A 24,384-nucleotide genomic window follows, 5' to 3' on the forward strand; every position below is an offset into this window, starting at 1 on the left:
TAAGGCAAAAGGTGTGTATTTGTGATCCTTAAAATAAATGTGATGAAACAGTTAAGAGTACATAATTGTGTGAAGAATGAATTTGACACATTAACTTGGCAGCTTCTCTGGTCGTTAAACACATTGGGTTCTCAAAACCCCTTTTCTCCTACTTAGAAAATCTGAAATGTAATCTTACACCCTACTTGATGGTGTCACTGAAAGCCAAATATTTATCACTCAAAGATTTATGGTTACTTTCAGTCTTAGAAGGTGGAAAGTGCGGTCATCTCTGGCCAGATGTTGTATCTGGGTTTCTGACATGTCTTTTTCTTTTTTTTTTTTAATAAGTGTGCTTTGTGAGGTTTATATTCTAATGAATGGAGTAATTTTTGGCATAAAGAAACCTGTGCAGCAGTGACAGTTTGTTGTCACACAGCTGTGCTCTTCCTTTCTCCTTGGAGTTTGTGAGCATCCCTGGCTTAATGCAGGGGAATCTGACTTAGCTCTGCGGAAGCTGAAGCGTTTGAGGAAAGAGCTGTTAATCTTTGATCAGCTGGAGTCTCCTTGTTACTGATTTTGATTACACAAGTGTATGACTTTAATTACAGCTTTTAATAAGGTTCATTTCTTACTAGCCATATTCTTTGTATAGTAGTGCAGCTTATCTTTTCTTCTTTCCCCTGCTCCCCTTCCTTCCTCTGCTGTCTTTAATGGAAAAATGCGGTTGAGGACATAGTGGGTGATTCGGCATCCAGAGGTGTGGTGAAGTTACAAGAACTGTGGCCCTGTGATGAAAGCTGAGGGCCACAGTTCTTGTAACCTCACCACACAGAAGCATCCCTGTGCACTGCCCCCTCCCACAGCTCAGTCCTCTTGTGCAGCTCAGAGCTCTTTTCCAGACCCTCTACACCAGTCGCTGCCTGGGACTGGTGGTCACTGGTCAGGGACAGGGCTGCAAGATGCTAAATTCAAACAGGCATGTGCTGTATGGAACAGCTTAACAACCTTTGGAAAATCTATGTAGCCAAAAGGTGCACTGGCTCCCGGGTGTAATTCTTGCCTGTTGGGGACTGTCTTATTTTCTCCCTTCTGGATGTTCTGAAATGCAGCAGCTGAAATCATTGCATCATGAATGAACATAGCAGACATCACCAGTCCATGGTGCTCATTCCACACCTAGAGCTTTGGCATGCTCGTCTGCCTGCATCTGTTAGAGAAGTAACCTGGTGGCAGCTTTGTGGAGGACTTTTGGACTTGTAATTGTGAATAATTGAGATGTGGCTTAAAACACAAGAAAATGCTCTTTTTCCCTACAAGTAATATTTTGGCTTTGGAACTCATTGCCCCACCATGGTTTAGGTGTGAAAAATAAAGATGGGTTGAAGTCAGTTGAATACATTCACAGAAGAAAGATTCATCAAATCTCTTAACATTATCCACGATTGGGTAACTTGACACTTGAGAACTGGTTATCAGAAATGAGAAGGAGGAGCCAGAGATTCCTGCCTCTGTTTTTTGTTCTTCAGTAAGTCTCTGATGTCAGCCCCTATCAACAAAAAGATAGTGCACCGATACGGCCCGTGGAGAAAGAGTGTTGCTCCCATAAACGTCATGATGTGGAAATGACAAGTGACATAAAAAATGCGTATCAGACTGTCAAACACAGCAAAATAGTGATTTGTACCAGTTTGGCATTTAGAGGTGTGCAAAAGGAGTACACTTTTAAAATGGCAGTTGTGCCTATGGAAGGGGGGGTAGTGGATAAACAGAACAGCAAAGGGAGCCTCTTTTATCTTTGTGTGTGCATCCCTCCAGCTGCCTTGCTGTGTGTTATACTCTTTTTGCACACTAATGAATATTGGAGTCAGTGCAAGTTAAGCTATATCTCATTCTGCTCCTTTTTTTCTAATGAACTTACCCCTGATGGGTAGCTTTCCTAGCTATTCATGTCACGACTGAATTTCACCTTGACAATAGATCAAGAATGAGGTTCAGCAGCATGGCCCACCTACTTGCTCCAGCATGACAGCTGCTTTGTGTCCTTAGGGTAGCTCTACTTTGATGCTTTTCCCTGTTTAGAACAATTTGGAGGGAGGATTTTGGTAATCTCCAGCAGGCAGAGTTTTTAAACCTTTCTCAAGGGAATATGAAGATACTACAGAATTTTTGAACCAATATTTATGAAACGAGTGACATTGTCTTTAGCTTGGTTCTTCCCACTGGGCTCCAGAACAAAGGATTTGCCATGCGGGATCTTACCAGCTGCTGTTGCAGCCTGCTGCTGTTGGTGCCTTAAACCCAATTGTGGAAAATTCTGGAATGGTGGAGAGGAAACATCTAGTGTAAGCGTTGCAGACACGGCTCTAGCTGTTAAAGGGTGTGTTTTCATGCTTCAGAAACAACAGTAAGAAGACTGTGTCTTCTGCTCTTTTAGGTTCTTTGAACTAAGAAATGCTGGATTTAAGTTCTTCTAAACCTGTCTGGCTTTTTGGTTGTTCACAATACTGTAGGAGTTGCTATAGCACAAAATGGACACGTTTGGTGTACTGGCTTTGCTGGACTACAAACTACAGGGGAAGAGAGACAATAGAATGAGGTCACTGCTGTGTACGTGGCGCATGGCGCTGGGTTGGGGGCCAGTGTGGTTGCAGCATTTGTTCATCCAGTAGCTGTGCCTGCTGAAAAGATCTGCGCCTGTTTTCTAAGAGTATCGTCCTTTGATGACAGTTTCTGCATGATCTGCTTTGGTAGCGTATGGTGTCAGCCAGCTTTTCACGTGTTCAGGGGAAGTTTTTCTGGTTGTCAGTTTGAATAAACCAACCGTATGCCCCCTTTTCCCTAGTCTTGTTTGAGGGGAAGAGCAACCTTTTCTAATCTCCGCCCTGTCTCTTTTGGCAGACTTGGGGACCAGTTCTACAAAGAAGCAATTGAGCACTGTCGCAGCTACAACTCCCGGCTGTGTGCTGAACGGAGCGTTCGCCTTCCCTTCCTGGACTCGCAGACTGGAGTTGCTCAGAACAACTGCTACATCTGGATGGAGAAGCGGCACAGGGGACCAGGTTGGTAGCAGTGTGTATGCGTGCGCATGTCTGGAGGTCTGGCCACTGAGCCCCCATGGGATTTAATTAATAGAAACTCAAACCTGCTACAGGCCACGCAGAAGAGAAGCTGCCTAAACCTCTGTGCCTGCGGGGGATTTCCTTTGGTAACTGCAGAGAGCTGATCCTAATTATTCTCTCTTACCCGAAGAAGTGCCTGACATGGTAGTTTCTAAGACTGTATCACTGTAGCTCTTCTAATGCTATTGATCCCAGTCTGTAGAAGGCACAATGCCCTGTTCTAAGCAGGATTGAAATTATGTTCAGGGTGGAGAAGCGGAGGTGGAAGTCTCAGGTGTATGCTGAAAATAAAGGGTTGCATTAGGAAGTACGTATAGTGGAGGTGAAATACAGGAGAGTCCAGCAACTGGAATGAACTTTGTTCTGATGATTAGAAATGTAGGTAAACTTCTAGTTCTATTTTGGACAAGTTTGGATATCAGCTCTGGAGTCTCAGTTTTCTCAGCTGCAGAAAAAAATTAATATACATCCTCAAAGACCTTTGGCTAAGTTTCTTTCCAATGGGGGAAAGGCCACCATTAGTTTAGCAGGCTTTGGTCAGTCTTTCCTTTGTTAGAATAAATCCATCTGAAATCCTTGTTTTGAAAGCAGGGGACAATCACCGGTTCAAAGGCTTGATGTTACTTAAACAGAAATCCTGAAACCCATTGAAAATTTTGCTGGAGTATGGCTGAGTATCTGATCCACAGTTAGCACAGGCATGAATTTTCTGACAATACAGGAGTGGATTTGTGTTTTTCCTTCCCCCCTCCCCCCCAGTGCATACTGGAGATCCAGGTAGGAAGGGGTCAAGTGTACACAGGCACTGATCATGTGCACATATCCTTGTCAATTCCTGTAAACCATACTGGAAAAAAAAGAAAAAGAAAACAAAAAATCCAACCTGGAACTGTGGATAGATGCAGGCTGCTGTTACCTCCTCCACTGGCTAACTCGCTGCAGCTGTAGCAGGAGGAACACAAAGGACACTTGCCTCCCCTCCTGTGAGCAGACTAGGAAAGCAACTCATGCCTCTGAAGGGTGCTTATCTGAAATGCTTCCTAGGATAGGAAGGGACATATCTAGGATAGAGGGACAGATCTTTGCGCTGCTCCTGTTCCTAAAATACTCAAAGTAGGTGTTCTATGGTCTTGCAGTACCACCAGAAAACTGTAGCAAAATGCAGCCACTTCTGTTGCAGGAGACAGCGGGTGTTTTACCAGCGTTAAATATATCCTAAGAATATCTCAGCTGCCAAAACTACTTCAGTAATCTGAGACTGCTAAATGTGGTTTATGACCACATTAAATTTTTTTTTTAAATCTAAAATCTCCTAATTCCTAAGAGATTATGCTTTTGCAAAGATAGGTTTCCTTTTTTTTTTTTTTCTTCCCTTTTTTATTTTTTCTTTTTGGTTAATCACTTTGGCTCTGCAATTTTTGTTCTTGTAACATCAGGTTATGAGTAAGGTGCTGCTTTTTAAGCCTTGTGAGCTCAGTAATAAACACGTATACATCCACTATATACACAAATGATGTTTTGGCAAGAGCACTTGCTACAAAGATAAGCAAACATAGTATTGTGTAGGTCTCATTGGTGTCTCTGCACTTAGAGAGGAAATCATCCTAGAAGAGTTACAGCATCACACCAGGAGCCAAGAGCTCTGTCACTAGTTCTCTGAACAACCTTTGGCAAATGCACTGTGCAAATCTTTTTGCTCACTTCTGATACTGAACTTTCCTGTGGCTTCCCCTGCAAAAGAGTCAGTGGCTCCAGTGGGAACTAATGGTAGAACATTCCTCATAGAGAGTCTTAAGTGAATCAGGCTTTCTGCATTTGTTGCAGCCACCAAATCTGATGCTTTTGTTATTTTAATTTAGAATAATCAGTGCAAAATGAAGCAGTCCTCCTCCCCCATATTTGCTTTCCTCTTTCTTGATTTTTATTAGCCCATTTAGTGCTCCCTTGGGTCTCTTTGCATCATCTATTTCTTGTAGTATCGTTATGGTGGGTCAAAGCATCCTTGTTTAGTTTTAGCATCCCTGTTTTCAGGTTATAGACATTGTACTTATGCTCATACTGAACATCTCCAAGAATTCTTTGTCAGCCACCGTAGTATCCATCTTGTGTGCTATGTTCATTGCCATTTACTATCCATAACATGAAAAACTGCATAAAGACAAATGGCAAAGCTCCAGGAACTATTTTCTTTTACAGAGAGTTTGAAAAACAGAGGAGAGTTGGGGTCTCAGTCTATTAACCTGGTTTCTCACCATCCTCTTTGTTAAAGGAGTCAGAAAACTGCATTTCATGATAAACAGTTCAGGGTTAATTTCACACAATACTGCACATAACTCCCTCCCTCTTCTCTCCTCCTCCCCCAGCCTTTCACAAGAGCTTTGAGTTATGGCTCTCCTACACTAATGAGATAAACAACATAACTCACTGCAGGTTCTGCTATTTCCTCTATAAGCAAATGGTTGGAACCTTCTCTGGTTGCCCTATAAGGCCCCAGAGGGAGAGACAGCTCAGCTAGGACTGAAGACAAGACAGTAAGACATGCATAAGTGTTATTTCTATATGCCCTGCAAGATCAACTGTGCAGGGGCTAGATTCTGTTCAGAACAGACCCTTTTTTTTATTGCTTCTCCTCTGTGTAAACAGTCGATGGTCCACGCTTCACGTGAGGCAGTATGGAGACATAGGTGTCAGGGCAGAGGACTGAAGATAGTATCTAATGAGTTTGAATCAAGATGAGGCTTGATATCTGTCTTATTTTAGTGGATGGCTGTGTGTTAATGAGCAAGGATATTGCAAATAGGAATACAGAGACCTGAACATCTCCAGAAATTCTCTGCCAGCCTTCTTGGTATCTGTCTTGTGTGCTGGATTCCCTCTCATTTAGTATCCCTGACCTGAAATACTGTCTAAAGGCAAATGGGGAAAAAAAGCTCCACAACCATGGATTTTGGTGTTGGAGGAACTTAGGAGCCTATCTGCCACCTGGAGTGGGCTGCATTTCCCCAAGGGAGGAGAATTCTCCACTTTCATCTATTCAAGGATACCTGCTGTGTTTCTCATTGGCATTTCAGCATTTGCAGTTGGCATTCAGTGTCTTGGCTGAATCCAGAATTGCAATTCATATGTGAGTTCACAATACTTGAACCCATGTTAATGGATATTATCTCAAAACTGCAGTGGATCCTTGCTTTTCTCTGTCTGGGAGAAATGTTCAAAGCAATGGTGCCCACTTCATTCAAATCTCTCCTCTCTGGAGGTCTGTGCAATGGAAGGCTGATTCTCTGTCCTGTTTCCTTAGCCTAACAACCCTGCTTTTCAATGCTGTGAGCAAATTTTTGAACAAAACCTACTGTGAAAGGGTGAGGCATCTTGCCTCCACCTCTTTAATGACTCACATCAGAGCAGGCACAATCCACAATCCACCCCACCATAATAGCAATTGTTTGCAGTGGTTAATGTTTGCAAAATGCCATGTAGAAACGTGTCAAGCACTGCAGAAGTACTGGTTATTCACATTTTATCCTTAAAACAGTCACATGTGCTGCTCACCAAAACGCATCCTTCTTGTGTTGGGCATAATGCCTAGGAATCTGTGCAGTGACAAAAGAGGATGTGCAAAGCCCTGGGCCTGCACTGTGACCTCGGGCAGCCAGGACCTCTGCGAACATTCCATCATTTGGCCAAACCCAGGCAGTATGATGTAGATGCTCCATTTATGCACCAAGGCCAGGAAGCAGGTGGAAATCATAGAAGTCTGAACTGGCATCTCCAACAGCTCAACTATTTCAAGCCAAAAGCTTGCAGAACGTGATTAGCCCATACCCTTAGGGTGAATAAATTTGGTGTATGCGTGTCTCTTATTTTTTTTTTTTTCCTAGTGACAGTATATTGTCTTTTTTCTTGTGTTATCTGCATCTGACTCAATGAATCAGCTTTGTTCCAGAGCTGATATGCTCTCTGGTCTGTCTCAGAGGGAATGGCAGAGAGCAAGCCATCCTGCTGTTCTTGAACTGATTTGCTTTACTCGTGCTGCCTTAATGATGTCCAGCTGTTTACTGCTGGTACTGTTTCAGATATGGTAACATTAGTAATGTCCTCTCTCTTATGTGGTCTTATTTGTTTTCTGAGGGCAGTGGGGTTGGAACTTCAGTTGTGCTCAGTAGCCCCTTCAGGAATAACAGCAGAAGGCAGAAGAGTAAAAGCAGAAGTGGCAGACAGAGAGGTCAACGGAAGCAGGGGCGAGAACAACATTCTTCCAGCATTTCTGGATCTTCTTGGGTATCAAGAGTAACTGGGGCAGTAACTTGTCAGTGTGCTTCTGTGTTCTTAGTAGCAGTGCATTCACGGGGCCCTGCTGTGTCCTGAATACAAGAGAACAAAGCATAGCTTGAGCGTTGGCTAAGGGATGCCTATCATGAGAGCCAGGGCAGCTCAGAGGCCAGCAACACCAAATGTGAATCAATGGAGCATGCAGTAATATAAACATTACTGCGGTATTTCCTCCTTAATTCAGGATGTGGGCATGAGGAAGGTAATATCCAGAATAAAGGATCTCTTTTTAAACAAAAGTCCAGAATTCAAGCGAAAATATAAAGTCCCAATAGCCAGACCTCATGGATTTTTTGTTTGCTTTCACTCAGAAGACGTTTTCTGAGTTTTCTGCATACCAGGGCCTTATGATTTGTGTGTCGGAACTTCATCTCTTCTCTCCCAAGGCACTTTCTCTGCCCGTGGAGGAGACATCTCCCTGTGACCCAAGAGAGGCTGAAATTCTATTTACCCTGAAGGAATCACAAATTATTTATGTGCAGCTCTGGTTTCAGTGAGCTGAGTGAAGTGTATGAGTGAGACCCAGATTCTCTGTAGGCCTGATCCCCAGAGGTGCCAAGGAGCCTCCGGAGTGCTGGATACCTTGAGTGCATAGTTCTGCATCACAGTTTGCAGGATTGAATCCTCTAACAAGAGACACTGAAAGGACAAGGGAAAAGATGCTAGAGACAGTGCTTTGTGGTTTACAGACTGAAATATGATTGTTTTATTTCTTGCCTTTAATTTTCAGGCCTGGCCCCAGGTCAGCTGTACACATACCCGGCACGTTGCTGGCGCAAAAAGAGGCGTTTGCATCCTCCTGAGGATTCCAGGCTGAAGCTGCTGGAAATTAAACCTGGTACGTATTTGTTTGCCTCTCTCTCTCCTGTGCTGCAGAGCAGCTGGCATACACGCAAACCTGGCATTTAGACCTTGGACTCCATCTTTGTCCCTCTCCATCCATTTCTCTTTGTGTTTATTGCACCTTAACTCAGTTTGCTGTAACAGTAACCACTAAACTCTGTACTTAACTCATGCCTAGCAGAAATGTGGACGGCTTGTGCTAAATGAAATGAGAGCTGAATTTACCTTCCGTAGGAGTGAATCCTGGGCATCCACAAATAAATGTATAAGGATGTGAATGATCAGTTTTTTTGCTGTTTACTGCCTCAGTGTGTTATTAATACATAATCTTCCTCTGGCATCTGCCAACTAGTTTTTGTGGAGACCACTGTGTGTGAAGAATGTTACACTAAAAAGATTTATCATAAAGGGACCAGGGGTGTGACCTGAAATCTATTTCCTGAAACAGGAAATAAGAATTAGCAAAGATTATTATGTGGTGAAAATTATGCCACATTTGTATATGTGTGTATACCTATGTGTGTACCTTAGTCTATTCTTCTTTCACTGTTATTGTCCTTGGTATTCTTCCCACACAATTAAGCTGTATGAAGTGATGAATCTGGATGCTGAGCGAGTGACTGTAAAGCAGATGTGGAGGAACTGCAGCTGTCAGGAAGAAAGTAGTGTTGTGCATTCTTCCCTGCAGTTAGTAATAAAGGTTTGCTGTCTTTGGGTCAGCTGTTACGAGAAAGAGGGAGAACACAGCTGTATGTGGTTTTTTAAGAGGTGAGACACTACCAGTTTAAAAAATAGAGGAAATCTCTAAAACATAAATTAAGAATGTTTAAAAATAAACCTATTTGACAGAAAAAAGGCGTCTGGGAACTGAGCTGTACACAGCAGTATTGATAACTTTGCTTCTGTGCAGTGGTGAATGAAAAGGAAGAAAGAAGCAGTAAATGGACAAGTTGTAAACCCAGTAAAATCAGAGGCAAAATTCTTGTTGACGTTGGTAGAAACAGATGTTTGAAGACTTCAGGCTGGCAGACGTGAGCAGGCAGTTGGACAAAACGAAGAAATGTCTGCTCTGTTGGGGTGCAGACTAAGGATGAAAGCTCATCCAGTAGATAGAACCAGACCTCATAGCAAAGCCAGCCAAAAAGAGCTATTGAAATCAAGTCAGGTTACTCAGATGTTAGTGAAACTGAACTTGAGGAAGAGGATGATGTTGACCCACAGAAATCTCTACTTCACTCTTTTTTGATGTTGCAAATGCTGTTGTGCCTTGGTAATTTAGTAAGGCAAAGCAGTAGTGTGGAGTTTGATTCTTCTTTGTTTGCATTATGCTTCTGTGCTGTACTCACTGAATGCCAAATTAGTGCATCCTACTTGCCACAGGGCATGAAAGGCAATTACCACAAAGTTATCAGATAAAGAGACCTCAGCATGTCTGCTTCTGTGTTGTTTTCCCTGCTATAAACATTTCTTCTGCATCTCAAGAGTGCTACTGTTGTTGCATTGCCAGTGGCAGCCAAATAAGGCAAGTTATATTGCTCTGCCATTTAAATCTATTTTCCAACCAATTTCTATCTAGTGATTAACTTTCTTTATCAGTTACACCATGAAATAATTTCAATCCATCTGTGCATATCTGGAGTAGTCTTACTAGGCAAAATGGGATTTTTCCTTTCTTGAATTTGAAAGTATATGATCTACAGAAAACACTGGAACTTCATTTAAACTTTTGACAATTTTAGAAGAAAAGGTTTAATTTATTTGCAACATGAATTGTAGAAATGCTGTACGTTTTTGAAGGGGATCACTGAGATAAAGTCTAGCACTGAACCTAGGAATCTATCTCCTGCTGACCTCTTTATTCCTCAGTTAAACATTTGGTGACCGTGTGGGGTGCAGATATGGTGATGGTGATTTATGATCCCTTAGAAGCACAGTGATGATGTAGGACATATAAAATAAATCTGGACGGAAACTCATCTAAATATTTCAGTTTCACTGTACCTTGGTCTTGGATATCCTCATCTTGACTTAGAGCTGTTCTCAGTAGTAGATCACTATTTGCTTGCTTGTGCTGGGTTAATGTGAAGTAGCTAGTTTTTAGGATAGGAGACTGTTGAGAGTTGGTTATATGTTATATAATACATGCAAGCAGTGCAATTCTACAACATCAGATTTGGGCTAAATCTTATTTTTCTTAAGTTGTACTTTTGTAAAACATTTTTACATTTAAGATCTATTTTTCAGATGCATTTTTAATAAAAATTCTATTACAAAGTTATAGAAAAGAATCTTGGCTTCAGAAGTTTCTAATCCAGCAGTCAGAGGAAACAGAAGAGGATATGAATGCTTGTTTGGGCTTTTGGAGAGGTTCATTACAGAGATAAGTTGTGTCCAGAAGTTTAAGAGTTCTAGATAATCTGGGAGATAAAAGACCTAGAATTTTTGTTGGTAAGTCATAGCTTGTCAGCAGTTGGTCGATAGATAGCTTGAAGTATTGTCTTGCTAGTAACTTAGGAGTATAATATATAATAGTATATATTAGTATAATACTGATGATTTATTAGTAAGTACATGTAGTACTAATTCAGGGTTTATAGTTGCAATACACTTCTGCAGTGTTGGTACTTTGCAGCTATGGTATATTTGGTATTACCAAAATTTAATGAAGAAAATGTTGCAGTGTTTTCTGTTTCCCGTAGATTGTATTCCAACACAGTATCCTGCTTTTGTTGTTGTTGTTGTTGCTTTCTTTTTTGTAAAATGCAGGTGCACTGTAATATTTTTCTTGGGGTCAGTTCCTGCTTTCGTCCTAGTAGAACATGGTGCTTTTACTGTCTTTATTTGTTGCTCTTATTTGTGAAGTGTTCCATTTTAAGAATAGTTACAGCTAAAGCTGTGTATATCAGAACACTGGAATAGAGGTTGCTGATGCAGCCTTCACATGTCCATTTTCCTCTGCCACTGTATTCTATGTTAAGTGCATGGATAGCCCTAGCAAAGTAGCAGTTAACACTCTAAGCATCCTCCATCCTACTCCAATAGCCAATAGATATGTGATAGAAATAAAGTATTGCCAAAGCTTACTTATGGTAACTGCCTCAATGACAATACAGTCAATATTATTATCAGACCTTTATGAATAACTCTAAGTATTCCTGGCATTTAATTTCACGTGAACTAGTATTTGTATTTCAGTAGCAATTCATATCATTGGAACCAAACATTATGTCTCAAGAGCAGCCAAGTTTTCATCATTGTAATGGATGTGAGGTGTTACAGAGAGCTAAAGTTATTAGGTGTTGATATGTTCACGAAACTAGGTCTCTGCCTCATTCTGTTCAACCAAGTTTGGGCAAGCCTAGCTGCCTGCAAAACTGGGCAGTGGTATTTGCATGGCATTGGAACAGTGAGAGGACTGAAAGCAGGTTGTGCTACCACAGGCACTCCTTACCTGGTTGTTCTCCTGCCTTTTAAGAGAGGAAGAGCAGAGCAGAGATCCTCTGTATGGTTTGTGTGGGAATGCGAGAGAGAGAGACTTGGACTGAGCTGCTTAGCCTGTTATCTTACAGGAAAGGGAGGAGGATTTCCAACTTTGCTACCATCACCTTGAATTGCAAGTGCCACAAAGGCAAGCAATAGAGTTCTGGCCTTCAGTAATATCAGAGCACTGGAAAGATGAGGTTTTGAAATAGAAGAAAGGTTATGCCCTGATTACACCCAAGCACCTTTGAAATCTTAATTGCTTTCTGCCCAACATACTTAGTGGTTTTGTGGTACTGGGTGATAGCATGATTCTGTGTTGGGTCAGGTATCAACATTGTGAAACTGGTATTACCTACTGTAAACCCTGCTGACAGTTGGGTATTACACAAGATTTGCAGCTATGTAAATGAGAACAGACAGGATGCCTATGGCTGCGAACTCTGGAATTTAAATTGGTAGTGTCCCACTTCAGTTTTACAAGATGGCTAAATATAGATGTGTACCTACATGCACGCACACAGAACTTTAAGTGTTTCACGTGCTATGCAATTGTAGAGAATATGGCTGGAAAGTTCCCGTCTCAGTTTATTCCTGCCCTTTGATTTTTAACTCCAAAAGGTGATAGAGAGGTCTTAGAGCTGGCAGCGTTCCCATCCATTTAGTGACTGTGGAGTACAGGTTGTGTGTGCTGCTCTCTGGTGAGACTGAGCTGTGTTAGGGTTCATCCTCTTACTTACCTCTGGGTAGTGTTCAGCTGAACTGCAGAAATAGCCAATTTTTTTTCCAGTTAACAACTCTGAAATAGTAGAAATAAGCAAAAATATATTTTTTTTTGCTGTGATGGAACACGTTCAATCAAGACCAGATTTTCAGATGGCCCTTAAACAATGCCTGATCTGTTGTAGTCTGGGAAACACCTCTGTGATTATGAACAAATGAACGGATTCCTTGCAGATAAGCCACTATCTCTTCCACACATCTCCACTTACCTTGTAGAGACTGCGCTTGACGGTAGAAGGTACTGTGTTTATCGTGGGAAGTGCCAAGTGCCCTCAGCTCTTGCAGACGATGCTCAGCCTATCCGTGGAGATCAGTGCTCTTTAAGGTGGAGCACTTCACTAAGATAATGTTAAGCTGAAATTAAAAAGCACAGAGCAGAATTAGCATTACTATCATTTATATGATAGCATCTAGAGACTCAAGCAACTTGTTAGACCACTATCCTGGGGATCATTTTGAAGTAGTCTTATACTATCTGCACACTCTAGCAGTTAATACAGTCCAAATATAAAATATACAAAGAAAGTCCTTCTATTATAAAATGGAGAAATAGACTGCAAAGAAAATAAATCACTTATATGAAGATCTAAACAGAGGTTTATGGAACAGCTGTTTCCAGTAGAAACCAAGAACACAGAAATAACTCAGTTCTCCTGAGTTCCATACTCTTTCCCTTATTGATATGTCCAGTGTCCCTCAAAAACATCCGAGCCTAAAAAGAATTCAAAACACTAATGAGAATTTCCCTTTCACATTTTTTTTCAGATGGGCCAATTAACGTTGACCCGCTTCACTTTCAATTTCAGTGCTTTTCTACACATTTTTGCTAGTTCTGCAATTACTTGCTAGTTCTTGTTTACTATTGCCAGACAGCAGTATTGTTTCTCTATGAGCTCTGTATGGAAATATGCTTTTTTATCGAAAAGTTTTGCTGTTATGTAACATGTGTGGAAACTTCTCTGTGATTAAGGGATAAAATTTGCTTCTGTTTTAAACCCTACCTATTGCCCCTCTTTAAAATCCATGAAGATTAACTTAGGATCAGAACTGGCAGGATAATGCTGGTGCCAAAGTAGAGTGCTTCTGTGAAATTTAGAGAAGAAATTCCTGAAAGGGACATGATATCAGAGGAACAATTGCTCTGACTTTGGACAGCTTTCTGCAGATCTGACGTTACCAAAGATACTTCTGTGGATAGCTGTTTGAGTTCTGTTTTGTTTTAAAATATTACTGTTATTTACTTTCTGTAGTTTTTATAAACATTTTCTGTGATGAAATCTAAATTTAGGGCAGATGTGACACAAACAGCCAGCAGATAGGTGCAACTTTTACAACTTTTATTCTCTGGTGACTTGATCTAGTTTCTTCATGTAAGAGGAGTTTCATTGCCTGTTACCAGATGCTGTGTCGTTTGCTGTCTTCTCTCCAAACTCTTGGGATTCAGTTGTATTTGGAAATTTGCTTTATACTCAAGTATATCTGTATCTATAAGTACTTGGGCTTGCAACATTACGCTGCATATCTTTTACAGTGTACTCTTTAGTACTTTAAGATATTGTGAGTTTAGGATTTTTCTTTTTTCCTTTTCATTTAGTAATTCCTGATTACACCTGCTAGATATTTCACTGTGATAGGATTGGAAATGGGTTCTGCATGTATCTGCTTCTGTATTCAGGCAGAAGCAGGTGGTGCTGCAGGGCCAGCAGAGGGAGCAGTGAATAGTGTGCTTTTTGTAAGGACGAGGCCTGACTCTGGTCCACGTACACTGAAGTAGGTCAGGAGTCACCTCTGCAGAAATGAATGGAACTCGCTGCTTGTAAAACTAGGGTAGGAGAGTGACTGAGCCTACTGCATGAGTCAACGTTTAACACTTCTCTTCTCTGGCAGGAATAGGTTATTTTTAACTTTTTTTTTTTTTTTTTAAATGGGATTTGATTTTTGTAGGGGGTGCCAAAATAACAGTTCTGTGGTGTATTTATGTCAAATGTTTGGCAAAAATTCAGTGAGATGTCAAATAGCTCAATCTCAGAGACTGTAGACAGTGGTGAGGTTCATGTTTGAAGATGCTGCATAATTCATGTCGAAGAATTTTACTGTGCAATTCCCACAGCTGTCCTGGAGGTTTTGGTAGAAATAGAGTGGATCTCATTTCCACCTATTCCCATCAACATTTTTTGTACCCCATGTAGAAGTTAAAAAATACTTATTTTTGTGGCAGAGATAGTGGATAAGCATCAGTTCTCACGTGGTGTTACAGTGCACATCTGCACAGTAGCTGTGCTGAATCCTCAGGTTGGATTAATATACCTATGTTCTTATCTCTTTGGGACAAACTGAAGATTTACATTATGATACGTATATTTTTAAATTAGGGCTAAAATAATAAACTTCAGCATGTGAGAAGGAACATATATCAGCACTGTAGGAATCCCTCCTTAACAGCCCAGCTTTTCTTCTGATCATTTCTTTAGCAAATTGGGAATCTGTCATGAAAACAGGGTGGGGGAAATTCATTGTTTACCACCTCTAGCTTTTACTTATACCAAGGTAAATATTGATTTCTGCTGGGCCTCTTTTTTTTTTCTTTTTTTTTTTCTTGGCTTCCTATCCAGCAAAGTACCTGTGCATTGTCCTCGATTTAAGTAGGTGTTTATTCATCAGATAAGCCTGCAGCTTACAGATGAGTTCATCAATGCCACAGATAAAAACAGTAGGCTCCAATTCTGCACTAATCTTGCCTTCAGATTGTTCACAGCAGGACATGGCACCACAGGAAAGAGCTGCTGCTCTGTGACCTTTACACACTGAGCTATGATTAAGGTTAGAAAAAATAACTTTCTGTCACCAAGACAAAACACATCAGTGTGGGACACGTAACCAGACTCTATTCCATCTCATCAACCGCCCTTTAATGCTTCCAACATTTGGACTTTTGGCAATCTGAATCTCTAGCCAGATAGTTTGCTTTCCTTTTCTCATGTGGCACTAAGAAAACCGGAGAACCTATCCCTTCTTCATGTATTCACTGACATGGAGTCACAATGAGGAAGTCCTGCAATGAAATATCTTTGTCCCATTGCCAGTCTGCATTGCAGGTGCCAACCTCCTTATTTCTTAAAGTTCTGCCACGCAACCCCTTACTTATATTGCCACTACACCGTACCGTGCAAAGGGCAGTGGAATATCTCTTTAATATTTCATTTTCTCTCAGTTTTTCAGTGTTTAAAACCAAGGTCCTAAAAACATCTGTCTGATTTGTCTATTTCAGAGAAGTGCCTAACAGTTAGCTAATAAATCTTTTTAGAGAGCTTGGGAGGAATATGGGAGATCTTTAAATAAAAAGGAATGTATGAATGTAATCTACTACTTGCTAAGCCTTTAAAGTGCCATTAATAAGCATTTTGGCCATCAGCATGTAGCCTTTCAAAGCTGCTGATGAAAGTGTACCAATGCCAGTGCAAAACCTGGGCATATGTGTACTATGATGGCCAAGACAACAAGTAATTTGTTACACACCCATTTATACAAATAAAGAGACTCAGTGTAGGTGAGTTGTTGAGTCAGTTTTCATAAGGCTGGCTGAGCAGCTTAAACCTTAGGAAGTTATCTCAAGTTCTGTGCAGTGTAAACTCTTCTTGCTTCACTTTGGCCACTGACAACTCAACCTGCTGTACTCCGTATGTCACTGCCATGGTTGAGGTAACGTCCGTCTTTTCCTTTAGTTCAAGTATTGTCCTTGCTGAACGTTGTCATGTGTACTAAGGTACAAGCTCTTAGTCTAATTTAGCTCAGTGGGTTTAAGGATGAAATTGAATGTATATTCCCCTCAAAGGGGATTTCATGATTTTGCAGGTATAAAACAGACTCATTTCTAGAAAACCAAGTAATATTCTATAAATAGTCCAGCCAGGAAAACAAAAACATTGCTGCTGCTCCATTTTGCTGTTACACTACTAGAGTTAACAGGATTAACTTTGTGTAAATAGTTTCTCTTTCAGTTGCGGGATCTGGAACAGGTCACTACAGGTATTTTATATGCACAGTTTTATTGTGAGAACTGTTGATTAGCTAAGACTGCTCACATGAATTACCTGGGTTTACTCTTGGTTCTGGTGTGGCTCAGCTAGTTTGCATAATTAGGAGAAAGCTGCTTGCAAAAGCCACTGGGCTTTGGAACCTCTCTGGATTTTGATCAAAAGCCTATTGAAGCCAGACCCCTCTGGCTCTAGCAGTTAGTGGTTAGGCTAAGGCAGAAGTAGCAACTAAATGAGATAAAGCAGTTTTGGAAACTGTTAAATCTTTGTCTTTCTGAGTCTTGTCCCTGAGAGTGAGAACGTAGACTATACATGGTGACCCCACACAAGGCTGTTGTGAGTTCAGAAGCCTGGCAGCCACTTGAAGGTAGTTTTTCCACTGGCGTGTTTAATGTATTTGTGAAAATGGAGTTAGGTGACTTTGGAGTCAGGCTATTTTGAAAATGATTTGGAGCAACTAGATTACTGTAGCAGGCCATTAAATTGAAGGAGTCAGTTGTGTGATGAACTCAGAGTCTTTGCAGTCTGACTGGTGTATGGAAAGCTTGGAGGCAGCTGAGATGGTATTGGCTTGAGATACCTGAGGCTGCTTGTGCGGGTGCTTACATGTGGCCCTATCCCCCTTTCTGTGTTATCCAGTCCATTGTTTTGTTCTTCCACTGTTCTTGGCTACTCTGTGTTTGACCCACATCGGGCTGCTAGGAAGCATCTTTGTGAAGAGGTTTTTCAGCGTGTGCTTCCTAAGCTGCCAAAGCCTGATTGTGAATGCAGTGTCTCTAGGAGACATTATTCCTGCTGGAGAGAGAAAATGCTGTGGGATTTATCCCCTTACTATGAAGTTAACATTGATGTCTCTAAGTAACCATTAGAATTATTTATTTCTGAAATAAATACTTTTTAACCTTAATAAGGGGGAATTGTAGGTGAGCTTAGGGTAAGATTATATTATTTCTTTGAGAAGAGGTGGCTTTGAAAAAGTGTGTCAGCGCTCTTTGAGCAGGTGCTGGGGGGAAAGACATGGGTTGCCAAAGCAGTCCCCTCCAGGCCTGCAAAAGAAAGGGCTTTGAGGACCCTGGGGGAGGTACCTGGGGAACTACTGCTACCAGTGGTTTTGTTTCACTTGTGGCACAAATCAACTGCTCTCCATCAGAATGGAGGGACAGTGGGAAGCTGTCCTGTGGCAAGCTTGCAGCTAGAGCTTAACCTGATCAGCTTTGCCAGCAAACCTCCTGGCACTTTTCTTGCCAGTACAAATTCCTTAAAAACAATAAGCTGTGTTGGCAAAGAGACTTCTGTGAAACCCAAGAATAGTTCAGATGTGTGTACTGGACACAAGATCCTATGAAATGTGTATTCTCTATTGAATGTGTAGGACCTATTTTGTGCGTTTGTGTGATTAATCCATGGAGTTCTTTGGTAATCACATGAACAGGGCTTTATAGGATCATGTCCCCACAGCTTAGTCTTCTAAGATGCCAAGCTGTCTAACCCCAGATGAGAAAAGCAACTGAGTCTTTAAGAATGAGTGATCTTTAAGTAATTAGTGGGACTTGTCACATGCTTAAAATCAAATCTACATATAGAAGAATTGTTTGGACCAAACTTGCAGGTTTAGTACTGAGGATCTTGCAAGATAGAGCCCCATAAAATCACTGGGCTACTAGATTTACCACTTAAGAGAATGTGTGCACTGTTTAATGTAGGAATTACTTAAACATTATAGAATGTCAGTGCATTCAAAATATGACTTTTAAAAAATGTTTCTTCAATTTTATTGTTCTCCTGGCATATAGCAAATTAAATTGTTTTGTAGTTTGAAATATTATAAAAATTCTAGCAGGTGAAGTTTTTCTGGTGCATATATAAAGTGAAGAGCAATAAATGTTAATATAAAGTCCAGTGTGAGATCTTACAACCCAAGACTTACAGATTTGCTGAGAGTAGAACGAAGATTGTGGTGGTGTCCTCTCCCTCATCCCTGCACCTTCCACCACCTTCCCTGGTGGATGTTTTGTCTGTTTTTCCCATTCTCTGGGGTAAACATTTTGCACCCTTGCAGTTGTCAAGGTATTAAGCATGTTTTTAGTGGACTTCAAATCATTTCTGTATTCCCTGTGTTTTGTATTTGATTTCCTAATAAACTACAGATATTTTATGCTTTAGAATTCAGACATCACTGGCATTTGCCATGAAGTCCGTTCTCAATAATAAGCACCTTGGTGGAGAGAGAGGGTTGATGCAATGCACGTTTGGAGAGGAATAAAGTGCAGAACAGATACATATGGCTTTTCTATGTGACGTCTTCCAGACCAGAGATCTCACTTAGGTTGCACTTGGAGCATGATTTCCCCTTAAACTAACAAGATGATTTAGGGCCACAATCTTAGCAGCTGTAGGTGTATACAGTTCCATTAAAGTCTATAGTGAGTGACAATTTACATCAGCTAGAGCTGTGGTTCTTGATGTAGGAGAAAAGATGAAAACTTCTCTTATGATGGACTTCTGAATGTGTGTAATTACCCTCGGGAAGTATGGGATAGATTTCTTAGGAACACATATGGCCATGATTAAGAACCTATGCATGTCCTGCAAAGCTATAGAGAAAATTCTTTTATTGTTGGCCTAAAGTAAAAAGCATTGCATGAAGGAATAAAAAACAAATTTTCAAAACTGTAGCATGCAGTTAGTACTAAACTACATTTAAGCACTAAACAAGTGGCTCATTTCTTTGTATTTTTAAGAGATGCTGAATGTCTTTATATTGCCATGATTTGCTTTGTGAAATGTCTGTGAATGATGGTTACAGATATATGCTATTCTGACAGAGTGAAGTTCATAGCTGTAAGAATTTCTGCAGTGATGTTTTGTTTGTAAATGATGCTGTGGGTACATCTGCCATGTAATGTTCAATGCCTAAGTGAGATAGCAGCATGGCAGGAGAACTGGAAATGCAGAGGCTGTATCTGTGAGCAATGCTATAGACCAGTACAGTATCAGCAAACAAAGATACTATTAACTAAATAGAAAGAGTCAGGATTAAGCGCTTTGTGCCTCTGAAGCTGCTATACTAGGGATGGCACTATAAATATACTTACAGCATATTCTTCTGGGGAGCTTTCTTTTAACGTCTGAACGGGGGAAAAAAAAATAGCCTTTTGCTGAAGATAAAGCCTCGAGTACATCTGAACTCTCAGCAAGTGCTACAGATGGAACCAGAGTGCATCCAACTTTTTTGTTTTGCCTTTCAATCCTGAATCTTAATTAGTTCCCTACTGCTTTAGTACATGCACAACATTCTAATAGTCATAAGGACCTACTCCAATCCACGTTGCTGTTTCCACAATTCACTCTTTCATACCAGCAGTCCCCCCCCCTACCCTCCATTTTAGGAATAGTGTAAAGAAAACTAAATAGCCAAGCGTGTAGCTGTAGATTGATGAGGTTGTCACACCATTCTCTTCACCATTTTCTTCCACCCTGCACTGTTCTCTAATAGATGGATGATTGCTGGGGGGGAGAGTTAGCAAATCCCACAGCCAGATGTTCAGGGATGGACAGAGCGACCTTCTCCAGGAACCCAAAGGAGTGTAACTGTGTCCTTCTGAGGGAGAAGGACACTCAGATGCCTCCGGCTGCCTGTGTTTATCTCTCTTTTCAAAAGGAGCACGAATGGGCTCAGCATGGCTGCAAGGATGGATGTTTCTCAGAGCATCGGGGAAATGACCAGTCATCCGTCTCTTCGCTGTGGAGTCTGCCTGCAGCCATCAATCTTGTAGCCCAGCACGGCAGCTCCTCTGGCTTAGTTTGGCTCAATGTTAGATGAACAAAGGGAAATGAAAGCTGAGCAGAGGAAAGGAGAGGAGAGAAACTATTCTCTATTTTGCTTTATTTTCCCTTGATATGGCTCTCACACCTTCTCCCCCATTATCATCTATTCTTGCTGTATTTTGTAAGCTGTGGAAAATGGCCAAGAATGTATGTTTTTAGGATCTAGGAGCTACAGCATTTTTTTTGTTAGCAGAATCGAGAAAGGAGAGAAATATTTGAAAAAGGATAATTCAAGGCCCAGAGCCTTCATTTTTCAGAGTTTTCTGTGACGGTTTTCAGAACAAGATGCCATAGCTTAGCTAGCTTAGCTGCAGTAGGCAAGGACAAGAAACACAATAGCTTTCCTCCATCTTATTTTCTTCCCTTGCCCTTCCTGATTCCTTCCTCAATGCCCTTTTAGTGTTTCAGATGTGTGCTTCATCTCTTCACTCCTGTTCTGTTCAAAAAGCAATTGGAAGAGCCACATTATGGGGCTATTTTGGAAGACAGTATGTACCCCAGTATATGCCCAAGAGCCGTGCTGGCAGCTCATGTCAGCAAACACTAGCTCACTTGAGCCTAGCCTGCCTGTTACAGCAATGCTGGGGCTGCATAAGCTTTGCACAAGCTGCCTAAGCTTATCCAGCACCTGTTGTTCATGCTGTGAAACTAGAGGTCATTACAGTATCTTCATTGCAGTTGATAGGCAACTTGTCACAATAAAAAATTCAGATATGTCTGCTTATAAACTTAGCATTGAATCAACTGACTCTAGTACTGAACTTGGATGGGACGCTTTTTCCTGAAATCCTCAGCTGTGATCTACTTTGAACCAGTCTGAAAAGAAAGAGGTATTTGAATTCACTGCCTGTGCTGGATTCCTAGAGCTAAGGTCTGGTTTTTTTCCCCATGATGGGCTGTAACATGGTTGCTTACCTTGTGGTCCCCTAAAATTCCTGCCTCTGGATATCATAACAGAATGTATTTAGCTTACTTTATAGACGGCTTATTTAGAGATAGCATCACTCCTGTTAGCACCACCCAGTGTGGTATGATTGACGTATTTAATAAATGTGTGATTATATTTACTTCTAATTTTCCTTACTAACCTCAATGACTTAAGCATCAGGTCTGAAAGCTCCCCTGCAGAACTGTTGTAGGAGATTTCTCTCTCCTACTTATGTTGTAGGCAAAGAATTGAGATCTTCCAGGCGTGCTCAAAGCTTATTAGGAGATTCAAGGCCCAATGAAGCACTAAGAGCAAGCAAGGGAACTCTGCAAAAGCAGATATTGGACGCAGAGATGTGTCTGAGGAGTCTTTACCTGCTTCCGACCCAAATATGCCATCTGGAGTGAACAGGCTTATGCCAAGATGGGGGAAATTTATACCATCCTGGATTTAAAAGACTGCTTTGCAGTTTGTTTTTTTCCCCTTTTTTTTTTTTTACTTTTTTTTCCCCTTTTTATTCTAAACGAAAGGCATAAACTCTCAAGAAGGACATTTATTTAGTGAAAACCAGTTTTTCCTCCCCCAATCCTTGCTTACGTAGGCCTTATAAGTGGGCACAAGAACTTCGTGAGTGGGGATATTCAGAGAAATCACATATTAAGAGAAATCCCACAGCCTATCTTATTTTCTGTACAAATCAGATAGCATTGTTTTCTAACTTGTGAATTTAATTGTACTCCTTTCAAATGAATGGTCAGATTTTCTGCTGCTACTCATTTTGCCTGCCTGCAATTTTTGAAAAAGACAAATCTTGTTCATGCTGTCATGAGACAGCCTACCCCAGATGGCACATTTGTGTCTCGGGATGCCCTCTGGCTGGCCTTTTGGCAGGCATTCCAGTGGCTCTGAAGGTCACCTTGTTTACACCTTGCCTTTTCCCCCTCCCTATTCAGAGTCTTGCTGAGCCTGCAGGCTGGGCTTCACCATCTGCATTTTCTCTGGTGCCATTAATCTTCCTGTTTACCATTCTGTTATTAATTCTAGAGTTCACCTTTTTGTCTAAACGTTTTATAGGCCTCTTGGAATTCCTTGCCTTTTTTGTGGCAACAGATCTGAGCATTGCAGTAGATGATTCGCTTTGTTCTTTTCCATTTTTGAAGGGATCCCTACTAGAATCTCATGCTATTTTTCTATTGCAAGCCTTCCTTCTTATAGTAGCATTTTTCAGTTATATATCTTGATCTGTCAGATGCATCTAACTGTAGGAGTAAATACTGTCCTCATTCTTTGGAAACCATGAATTGGCCACTGAGTGGAAGTAGTTCAGTGTTTTTCTTTCTCTTAGAAAGAGCAAGTGGTTAAGCCTGGTTTTGTGAGAACCTGGGAGAACACCTTGCCTTTTTGGTGTATTTTATTTGAATGTCTGAATGCCTATGAATATTAAAGAAGTCTACCAAATCCTAGAGGGTAGATGAAAACTGTCTCCTCTTGACAGATAACAGTAACACAGAGGGTACCCTTGTTAGAGAATGGCTCAAGATCACATAGGATAACAGCTGTTAATAAGGGCATCGTCTAAGATTGTTGTTTTTTTCCTATTCCTTGCTAAAATAATTGGTCAGTTTGCTGTAGCCTTTCTGTTTTTCAGCAGTGTTTATGCAGTTTTGGCACTTAGTGAGCTGTGGGTGCTGAACGAGCTCTGCTGGCACGAATGTAGTACCAGGGCCAGGATACTTGTAGTCTAGCTGAGCAGCACTAATAAACCCTGCTGCATCCATGCTGATGCCTTCAAGCTTCTTGAATGTCTCTGCCTGCTCCCTAGCACTTTGGGCTTTGGAAGGGCCTCATTAACTGAGCTGCAGCATCCCATGAGCATATGGACTCAGGTAGAGCTGAGCTCTGCACTCCGGCAAATAACCTCCTGCAATCCCAAGTAGGAGAAATTGCAGTGCAGGCTCCCAGGAATATTGCAGGACTCAGATTGACTTTGGCAGGTTTATCAGCTCTGGCTTAATGCCGGCTCTGCTAGGCCCAGTCTGAATTAATTGGGATGCATGTGCACTGCAGTTGAGAGATAACTGCATTACAGAGATTTATCTGCTACTAAAGGTATCCTCTCCACCATCCTTGATAAGGAAGAGGAGACGCTATGCAAAATGTCACAGAATTTGTAGCAAGGTTAAGGTATGGCTGTTTTTATGTATGGTTTATGTATGAGGCTAGATTCAGTGCTGTCACGTACCGAAATAGTACTGTTGGTTGCAGCAGAGGCCCACTCCCTGTTAGTAACTGCAGGCTGTGCACTGTGGGAGTGACTGATAGCTGTCTTGGTAGTGAACAATAAACAGGTTCTGGTTCTTCTGATGGGTCAAAAGGCCAAAGACCCATCCATCTGTGTGAGTCTACCTATACAACTACTTGCAGATAGGTTGACCAAGTTGTTCAATTACTCCAAAGAGGCCAGAAGCGATATGAAAGGGTGGTGCAAAGCCTGGAAGGATAGGTTACATGCTCAGGAACTTTCTCGAGATTGCAGCAGTTATCCAGCCTCTGTCGCCTGATACTATCTACATTGCTTGCTTGTTCTCATTCTGCTGAAGTCCTGGCTTTGTCTGAGTCCATCTAGAGCACAAACACAAGAGCAACCGTGAACGGAAGTGAGTGTTATAATAATGTTACCAAAAGGAGATATTCTTTTACGGTTTGAACCTTGAGGGGTAGTTATTTGATCCAGCATTTAGTCTGATATTGTAATTTGGCAGTCTTTGAAAAGCAGGTACAGTATATTAAATGTGACAATGATTTATATGTTTTCTGAGAAATAAATCTGTAAAGAACTTCTAAGAGACAACCAACAAGAGGGCTGTTTTTTATTTTATTGTGAGACTTTATAGAGGCATTCTAGTCTGCCAAGGAAATACAGCTGCTTGTAAAGTCCACATTTTGATGATGGGTTAAACTAAACAATATTTAACCTTATGTTTGAGGGCCTCTGCTCTTTTTTGCAGTTTTATTTCTCCCTCCTGTTGTGTTGAAGTGCCCTAAGGCATATTTTAGC

General features: G+C 41.1%; 1 protein-coding gene across 12 annotated transcripts in view; it reads left to right on the forward strand.

Moving 5' to 3' along the window:
* Positions 1 to 24,384, forward strand: part of DPF3 (double PHD fingers 3) — a 187,546-nt gene that overhangs the window by 84,293 nt on the left and 78,869 nt on the right. For 11 of the 12 annotated variants that reach the window (XR_007377505.1, XR_007377504.1, XR_007377507.1 and 8 more), the window contains exons 2-3: positions 2,881 to 3,041; positions 8,161 to 8,268. Coding sequence is in view for 8 of the 12 variants with exons in the window: in XM_048947369.1 (XP_048803326.1) it covers positions 2,881 to 3,041; positions 8,161 to 8,268 (269 nt within the window). In the remaining 4 variants the exon portion in view is untranslated. Of the gene's footprint in view, positions 1 to 830; positions 1,684 to 2,880; positions 3,042 to 8,160; positions 8,269 to 24,384 lie in introns of those variants that run through there. The other variant, XM_048947375.1, reaches the window with a different exon arrangement.

Source organism: Lagopus muta, chromosome 6 (assembly GCF_023343835.1).
Source record: "Lagopus muta isolate bLagMut1 chromosome 6, bLagMut1 primary, whole genome shotgun sequence".
NCBI lineage: Eukaryota > Metazoa > Chordata > Aves > Galliformes > Phasianidae > Lagopus > Lagopus muta.